This window comes from Thermobia domestica, unplaced genomic scaffold (genome assembly GCF_964235325.1).
Source record: "Thermobia domestica unplaced genomic scaffold, izTheDome1.hap1.1 HAP1_SCAFFOLD_540, whole genome shotgun sequence".
Lineage (NCBI taxonomy): Eukaryota > Metazoa > Arthropoda > Insecta > Zygentoma > Lepismatidae > Thermobia > Thermobia domestica.
In genome coordinates, this window is record NW_027656250.1 from 115093 (window position 1) to 125242 (window position 10150).

The 10150-nt window shown below is 35.7% G+C and overlaps 1 protein-coding gene across 3 annotated transcripts in view; it reads left to right on the plus strand.

Moving 5' to 3' along the window:
• LOC145677025 (uncharacterized) overlaps window positions 1–10150 on the plus strand; it is a gene marked incomplete at its 3' end in the record, with an annotated part of 33705 nt that extends 23555 nt beyond the window's left edge. For all 3 annotated transcript variants that reach the window (XM_081747730.1, XM_081747732.1, XM_081747731.1), the window contains 2 exon segments: window positions 1677–2155; window positions 9353–10150. In XM_081747730.1, coding sequence (XP_081603856.1) covers window positions 1782–2155; window positions 9353–10150 — 1172 coding nt within the window.

A 10150-nucleotide genomic window follows, 5' to 3' on the forward strand; every position in this document is an offset into this window, starting at 1 on the left:
CTAGGCGCGATGGAACCAAAGACCCCAGGCACCAGAGATAAACTCTACCACTGAGCTACCGCGAGTCCCTCTTGTAGTTAAAGAAGAAACGTACACCCTTTCTGAACAAAGACAAACCAAATATGCTTAAGGTTATAATGTTTAGTGCCTTAAGGTGTTCCTTAGCTATCAGTATAACTGGTATATAGATGTAGAGTTGTTTTGGTAACTGTATATCTTAAGCTCCTTTCTCCACTTGTTATTCAAAACTTTTGAACCGTATTCGAATCCCATATTATGCTTGTATTTATTTATTTTTGTACTTTTCCGCTGATCTCTGTTTACAGTTTCTGATATTATGATTTATTTCTTTTCTTTCTTCAGGACAAGTCACAGCTCAGAATGTAGTTAACTGATCACCGTTTCTATCCGAAGATTTCCCAAGCACTAAGGAAACCAATAATCTTAGCATTTTTTTCTTTTCTATAGGTTTGAGAAAATTGTTATTTAAAATTTGTTAAAGCTTTTACTTTTTCTACTATGTACATTAACGGGGGATGCCAGTGTTTACCCTCTCCAAAAACGTGTCGCCTATAACTTTCCCCATATAGATTTTATTTTGAGTGTTCATTACAGATACTGGGCCTAACTTTTATTCTGTTCACAAAAATACTATAATTATGAACAAATCTTGTTCAGTAGATTTGTTTAGGGAAACTCTTTCACTCATTCACCTTATCTCTGTGTCCGTCCGTCCAAGAGACGAAATAAATCTCAAGGAGTACTTGTATCATCACATTTATCAAGAACGCAAAGGGCTAAAAGATAAAACATATAAGTTTGGGTAAGGAGGCAGTAATTCAAAATGTAATTGATAGAAACTGACCATTACTAACTCTTGTTCATCACTGTAGAAGTAAAAATTCAACAGATATCGTAAAGTAATTTTCTAAATGACATAAACATTCCAAAAATACATTTTCTGTATCCTTTACTATCTGTTAAAGCCAGAAGTGATAGAAATCCACTGCAGCTTTTGATTTCAGTATTGATTTAGCGACCTATTTATTTATCTATTAACATTTTCGTTTTAGGGAGACGTGTAACATTTTTATAACTTTTAAATTACAGTTATGTTCTTAAGACTTTATCAGCTGAACAAATCCGTGTGTTATTTTTCTAATAACAAAAAATATTCTGCAGTAAAACTAATACAGTCTTTCAGAATCGACATATTATTCGTTTCAGGCGTGAAATGTACAAGAACTAGTACATTGATCATACAAGGTCAGAATTGTATCTGCTAACATGAAATACCACGAAAAATTGTAGAATAACCGCGCGAAAAGATAGTGAGATCTAAAGGAGAATATAATACGCGAAGGGACTATAAACCTGCAGAAAGTAAAGAGTGTGGGCATTTTCTATATATATTACAAGACTTCTAAGATGTATATAGATTTGTTGTCTGCGTCAATCGTACTCAAACTACTAGGCACTTAGATGCATTGCGTGTGAATATACCTCTGTTATTACTACACATTCATTCATAAGTACTAATGCCAATTTGATGTAGTTAGGCAGATATGAGATAAAAATTTTCGTTTTTCGTTGATTGTATATACAACTTTCGATTCCGTATTATTTTTTTATCTTTCCAGTCTCTCTGATAAATATTTTCTGTATTATTTTTGTAGGAATGAGTAACTTTTACCTGGAAACACCGTTTAATTTACAGTCACCTTCTAATTAGTTCATGTCCTTTAGCTGATTGTTAGCAAGTAGATGTTGGAATTGTCACAATGGAAGATGAACATAAACTTACATGTGAATTAATTTCTATGCTATCGGAAATTGTGCACGTGGCTGAAAAAAGCAAACGTTTTAATGGAAATCCAGTTGATGAAAATTGTGTGCTATTCACGGATAACAAAGAAGCCAAGCTGACAGTAGTTCAAAATGAGAGTCTGATAACACATCAGGACGTTACATCTCCAACTTCGGGATTATTACCCGCAGTGAAGCCTGAGCCAGAAACCAGTGATGATAACACATATTTAACCGATTTCGTTGACGAATTAAAAATTGATAGGCTTGCCTCATCTGTAAAATCAGCTGATTTGTCGCCATTTGAGGATGGAATTGAAGATAGAGAAGGGGAAACTTATAGTCAAAGGTAATTTCGAAATATATCAAATTTGAAAATACTGAAAATTATATATATATATATATATATATATATATATATATATATATATATATATATATATATAAAATATATTGTATTTCTTTGTTAAGTATTAACATTTATTTCTTCAATATAAAACAATAAATTTTTATTTTTCCAGACACTGATATATCAGGGTTGTCCGAAAGAAAGGTCTAATATAAGTGTTTTTCACATTGAAGTTCCGCTGGCACTGCACAGTAGGCCAAGAACCCCGAAAACATGACGAAAACCTCAAAAATGAAAGTTCGTCAAAGGGTCTATCACCTAACGCATATCATCCAGGAAGTTCCCAATCGTATACAGCTGTCAGTGTTACTGACATATGTTCACTGTTTTGATCAGGAGTGAAAGCCAAAACAAAACTTTGCAAATGTTCTATGTATTTTTTCTGTTAGAAAAGTTAATTTCGCGATATTTTTATGGACATTAGCGTCATATACACCGATGAGTAACTATTGTTTATCTATATGTGTATATTTTAATTCAACGATACATATCTAGTTTTGACATTATATGTAATTTGTCGATTATGGATGCTTATGGAGAAGTAGGTTGTCAGTCACGAAGAAAAATACATTTTTTGTGGTTTCGTAGGTTTTTAGTCCGGAAAAAGCGGATAGAAGACTGAGATTTTCGCAGTGTGATACTTGAATTATTTATGTTTCAGAAGCAGTGAATCATTTTTGACTGTTTAAATTGTAAGCGTATATTTAGAGTGGATGGTTTGTGAAAATTTGTAACCAAAATACACCATATTAATATCTGGTTTGATCTCTTTTCAAAGCAGCACCACATAATATAACTAATGGAAAGCCATTTGACTTCCTGAGGAATGCAGAAGAGAACAGAGAAGCCAACAAGCAGCAGCTTCTGAGCTTCGTGGAAGATGAAATATTAGGTAGAGGGATGTAATGTAGCAATGACCAAAAAGCAGTAGTCACCTTTTCCTATCCGATGTTCCATAACCTCGACAAATGCAATCTCGAGTACGATAAGGTAGAGAGAAATTATGCGAAATGGGTGAGGACTGATATTAATCTGGGTGACAGTGAACTATAGCCATCCACCTCGGCAAAAGTCAAACTCGCAAAGAAGACTTAGTAGAAAGCATTGAAAGATTAAAGAGAAGAAAGACAGGCAATTCAGTCAGCCAAGAGTGAAAACACTCTTGTTTAGGCATCCGCAATAAAGTGCAAAGAAAAAGAGAACTTGACAAGTCAAAAGTACTACAAGAAATCTAGCAAGTTCAACTGCAGCTAACAAGATTTGTAAGTTCTGGACACAATCTGAAAGACACACTGCAATGCCGTACGATTCAGGTAAGAGTCTGACGTTGAATACATGGCGTTTCAAGTGAAACAAAGGATTAATTGGACGGTTCTAGGCGGCAAATCAGCAACGGTATGACCACGCAAAAGTCTACACAAACTTGTTCTTTATGCGTCACAGAACTTAAAGATATAGACAGTTAGAAGACCTCCATCAGCAATCCTAAAAATCCCGACTACTTCATATTTAGACTTTTTGCATTATATGTATTTATTACGTTCCTGGAGTGGCTCCTTTATGTGGCCTGACGACTAGATATAAAGAAATGGCAAGTTGGGAAAGAAAATCAGAAAAGCGCAAAGAAAGGAAGTCAGACATATAAAAGAAATTAAAAGCTTAAGTTAGGTCTCATACTTGAGTAGCCAAAGCCGGGCGGCAGTGGCACATGAAAAGAACTTAACATGGCTGGAAGGTTTTTTCACATTGCGGAAACTGTAGCTACGATAATAGGACTACACACGAAATTCATCGAAAAGTGCTCTGTGTTACTGCAAGCGTTATCTTCAGGACTGGATATCGCGGGAGGCAGATTCAAAAGCTGTGCAAATGATATCCAGAAATTGTATTTTGCAAATTACCTGTTATTCTACATGCCATAATCAGTTCACAAGATTCTCCCTCATGGCCACTGTATCACCGTCCATGTTTTGCTTCCAATAGGACAAATGTTCGATGAGGTCCGGTAGTACATCAGCAATACCGGGAGCACATTAAACAGTACCAAGAGCATTACTCACGTAAGTGTTCCAAAGGAAAGGCAGTAGAAAATGTTATGTTCCGATTGTTTGTGACACCTGATCCCCTAACTTCCACCATACGACAGGCCATGCATGTCTCAGCGAAACAGAAGAAAGCGCCGTCGGGAAGTTCTTTCTCTCCTGAAGCCACACGTGCGTGCAACGAGGATTGAGTTTGATTCTAAATAAATAGCCATATAGTACCTATGTATCTATTTTACCACCTTCCTTTTCATTCAACCTTGAGGTTAATACAGTGATGAGCAATGTGAATTCTATGATGTGAAATGAAAATATAAAATATGGGGCACGGGAAATCAGACAACATATTCTAAAAAGAATCAAGCTGGGAAATAGGTGAGTAACCCGAAATACGAAGACAATCAGCACAAAAAACACAAACTGTCAAGTGATATAGGTCGTAGAATAAAGTGACTGCGATAGTTTGTGACGTTTCGAAGCATAATAGTGTATAGCAAGTATGATTTCACTTGTTGCTAGTTTCACATCCGCTTGTTCTTAAATATCTATACTGATATTACACACACGCACACACACACACACACACACACACATATATATATATATATATATATATATATATATATATATATATATATACAGATAGATAGATAGATATATGAAGTTTGTTCACCATTTTCCCTTTTAGTATAAAATTTGTACTGAGCAACCTTCTATACTTATGCATACCAAGTTCCATAAACATTAAAACACGACTTCTCCTTTTCGCAGTTTTCGAAGTTCCTTGCCCACTGTGCAGTAGTGTAATTAAGTTAACCCTTTCGGACCCAGATCATTTTCGGCGTATTCCTACATTTTCAGTTAGTGACTTATTGCTGAGAAACTTTTTACCCGATTAGTGTGATTTAGAAGGGGTGTGTGTCTATTTTTTGGTGTAATTTACATTGCGGTGTTGGCAGTGAGAGAAATATAGGAGTGAAAATTTACGAAAAATTCCCTAAGGGATTTCAAGATTTTTTGTAACTGACTCCACTGTTCCCATATGGTGGAAGTCAAAAAAAAAAAATTTTTTTTGTATGTTGACAAGGTACATGGAAAATCTGAAGTCGCTTGCTGTCTTATAAAAAGAGGAAGAAATGGTCTCTTTCTCATTATACCCAGAATATTTGTACACTTTTTTCGTCTCAGAATGAAAAATCAAGAGTTAAACATGTGCTGCAGCTTCCCTAACTGTCCTCTTGAAACATTGTATGCTGCATTGTGTTTACCAGAAACGAGGCTTTCAGATACTGGTACGCTTTTTCCAATGTCGCTAACAAGAAAGATATTCTAGAAGGAAAAGTGAGATATTTTCCGATTTTTACACTTGAAATCAAATAATTTTGTGATTGGAAGCACTAATACTAGACACGCCTATCGTATCTTAAAATAAACTTTGGTACACCACTAATATATCCTAGAAGTATCATGACTATATCTAATAAACTAAGAATGTCATTAAAAAATTTCATTCTAGCAAAAAAGAATAAATTATCTTTCCACTTATAGAACAACGTCTACTGTAAACCTCAAGTTTGTTTTCCCTAATTATCCTATTAAAAGTTTCTGTGGTACGTTATGTAGGGCAAAGGTAAAAGAAAATGCGAAAATACACAAACTTTTAAATTTGAGCTGAAATTTTAGGCCACTCAGAAGAAAAAGAAAAACTATGGTAAAGTGTCCAACCATAATTGGAAAAAATTATCCCGATATATTAATGAGTGTCAACAAAGGAACGGAATAGAAAAGTGACGCACCTGTGTGTGTGTCTCTCCACCTGAGTCCGGAAGGGTTAACAACCATACATTTTCGGTATCATCCCAAGTGGAAACAGTATATGATATGTTCAACTGTAGGTAGAACGGGCCATACTATTGTAGTTTCGACTTTTTTTCATGTATGGATTTTTGCTTGAATAATTCCATTTTTGAATTGGTTGATTGATTGGAGTTTAAGGCAAGATTTAACTTCTTGGCTGTACGTTACTTCTTCGGTTGGTCAGCAATCGCTAACAATTCTAATATATCAAAACAAGTTTTCTAAAACACATTAATGCAAAATTAGTTAAGAATAAAATACAAAATAAGGTTTGCATAAAACACGTGGGTTGTAAGGAAATACCGAACACGTAGGTACATGCCAAATTTCGTGCTTTCTTTTCGCATGCCGAAAGAATAGCGAACAAAATGCTTCTTCCTGGTGCCGTTCGTATAACACGCAATAAAGTTATAATAATTTTCTTAATATTTCAATACATTCCTTGTTACTTTATTGCTGGATTGCGTATGATGGTAATCGACCATTATCTGTGTGGCTTCAACGTTTATATTGGACAAGTTCAAACATATGTCAAGCATGCAAAAAATCTACGAAAATTTATTTGCGTTGAGGCTCTCATAACGGAATGTCGACATCTGACGTATAGTTCATAAATATGACATATAGCCATGAAGCCTTTCGAAAATGGTTACTACGCAGAGTGGAACTTCAGGGAAAGAGACATAATTCACATAATAAATTGTAATTTGTGAAAAGTTTGTAAAATAAATAATAACATGATGCTCTTACTTTTTTACTTAAACAGAAATCGTTGGACCAGAAATGTACAAAGTATCTCAGTAGCTTTTGAAATTTTGATAAGTTGTTCGATGTTGTTCCATCTGAAATGAAAGTTCGAATGATTGAGCTATAGGACCGTCGTATAATTTCCATCGAATCAAAAATATTACACCTAGAACCCTTCCATGATGATATGAAATACAGCGAGTACATTTATGTCTTAGAGTTTATTAAGTGTGTACCATGAGTCATGATAATTTATTATACCCTTAATTCGGGCCATATTAGCATACAAGTTGCTAGTCATCAAAATAATTGTCTGGTTCAACAGGGAAACATTTTGAAGAAGGAAAGAGTATTTATTTAAAAAAGACATGTATGATACGATCAGCAAGAAAATTATTTAAACTCATGCCGTCCTGCGAGTAGCCAAGATACCTGAAACAGTTACAAGTGACAATATCTTGAACGTAATCCTTGCGGGACTTAAGAGCCGGAATATACTTCGTAACTGTTTTGAGAGTTAATGCAAATATTGAAATACGGAGGACGATGTCTTATGGGAACACCCTGTTAATTGAAGGAATTCTTATAAGGGAGTGTTATCGCATTGCAGTCTGAACTAAATTGATTTCTGCGCTATGTGTTCAGTCTTTGGTGCATCATACTTCTTTCTCACGTTAAGCCAAAAAAAAGGCCTTTATGAAAAATACCTTTTAGACGAATGAAATTGTCAGTAGTAGATGGGAGAGAGCTAAATGACACTAAAATTTTCTGGAGAGAGAGCTATAATTGTAACACACATCGCGCTAGTTCATTAGCTCTCAATTTGCTTAGAGCGGGCCGCGGTGGCTTAGTAGTAGAGCATTCACCTCTGGTGCGTGGGGTCCCGAATTTGATCCTAGCTCGTGCCAGGTGAACTCGGAGGTGAACAAACACCGTGTTCGTGGGTTTTCTCGGGATTCGACCGTTTCCTCCCATTTTCTTCATTCCAATATTTCATTCGTTTGTCATAATCAACATCTCCTTTAGCCTAGCCGGCATAACAGTGGAACGTAAACTTAAGATTTCATTCATTTTAAATTGCTTAGACACAATTCTAGCCTCAATGGATGTGTCGCTTGTAGTTCGACTTTTAACTATCGGATTGGAACGATCCGAGCCTAAATTCATTAAAGTTGAAAAGATTTGCCCACGTAGGATTAAAGGGTTGCAGTAGTCCAAGCTTTATTATCAGGGGACGAGTTCTGCAATGTGATTAATACTCCATGATTCACGTCAAACTAGGCACAGTAATGGAACAGAAATGGACAAACTCATCAAAGAGTATCGTTAATTCAAAAATAATATAATAGTGTCAGTTACAATTACAGGCTTCTTACGGATCAGTTACTCAGCAGGACCTCCGTTAATTTTTCAAAGTGGACATGACACTTGAGCACTGGTCAATTCAAGACGCAGGCGTCAAATGTCAGTTGCAATTGTCAGCCTCTATGGGAAGTAACAGGAATTTCTAGCTTTACGCCTTTTAAGATTAATTGCAACTTTGCTCTTTCATTCGGAAATCAAACGGGGCTGATAATTGGGACCTCAAGTCTCCCGACAAACGTGATCAGAACGCGGCAAAGAACGTGAAGGTGCTCATAGGAAACAGCACAAGATCCAGTGATTAGCTGTCTTGGACAGGCTCCACCATCTTCTAAAGTGGAACTACAGGCATTATTACTTTATTATTAGTGGAACTACAGGCATTATTTTATTACTTTTATAAAAAAATAGATGCATGATTTCTCGTGGTGGTTTCATTACGAGGATGAATATCTTTGTGTTCATGAAATACTTGCCGATCAGTACGCTTTCAGAAATAGCGTCTTTGTTGAAAATTAACGTCAGCATTTCCTTAATGAATTCTGTTATCTGATGGGTAGTATCGTACTTGCACATTTTAGCCTTGTAAGTAGTGGTACGGTTAAGTATCTTGCACATTCTTAGTTCAAAATGTTTGGAAACTAAAGGCAATCTGGTGCTGGAAAGGTTTTTGTAGGAGATTGTAATCGGTCAAGGAAAGAAAACTCTCACGGGATTTCAGTACATCAGAAATCAGGGTAATAATGATACAATGAAAATTGTCATGTGCATTTATTCTGTCTTACTGAAGTTGAAATACTCTTACGTAAGAGTGACGTGTTGATAAAGCGAAAAGGTACTTTTACCGCACCTATCCAACTAATTATCTCACAGTGATATTTTATTTTCCTTTATAGTTAATTTCACCCTGATCACCTTAGTAATTAAAGCACAGTATATTATTTCGATATCAGCGTGTAATTGTTATATTACTCAAATAATTTATTAACCAGCAATGTGTCTAATTTCTTTACCATCGTTGTAACACTATTTTCTTCGTCTTTGTTACGAAGAATAGTATCCAGTCAATGTCTCGTATTCAGCAATTGATTTTTCTGTCACACGTAAAAGTATATTTTATATTTTTTAGATCGCATGGCGAGGTTTGGAGTGGGTACAAAAATACACAAACACTTGACCAACATTTCGAATTGACATTACATACTTCTGTAAACCATTCGAGTGTGGAAATCGATAGTCAAAGGTCCGCTTCATTAATTAAGGTGCCAAATGATACCAGATGTTCCTTAAGCGGATATCCAATTGATGGGACAGAGCACACTGTAGAATCTATATTCGTAAATAAAGCCGTAACACATACAGTCGAAACAACAGAAACTCCTATTATATGTGGAGAGACGTGTACTACAAAACGTGTGTTAAAGACTAGTAGGGTTACACATAAAGGTGCAAGTCCAACGACTTGCCCACAGTGTCTCAAAACGTTTACCTCTAAAAACCATTTAAAGACCCACATGTTTATTCATACAGGGGAAAGACCGCATACCTGCTCCTATTGTGGAAAGGGTTATATTCAGAAAAGTAATTTGAAAATTCACTTGCTTACTCATAATTGGGAAAGATCGCATACCTGCACCTATTGTGGAAAAGATTTTATTACGAAAAGTGCATTGAAAGGCCACTTGCTTACTCATACAGGTGAGAGATCGCATACCTGCATCTATTGTGGTAAGAGTTTTATTCAGAAATGTAATTTGAAAAAACACTTGCTTACTCATACAGGTGAGAGATCGCATACCTGCACCTATTGTGGTAAGAGTTTTATTCAGAAAGGTAATTTGAAAAATCACTTGCTTACTCATTCAGGTGACAGATCGCATACCTGCGCCTATTGTGGAAAAGGTTTTAGTCGGAAAGATAATTTGAA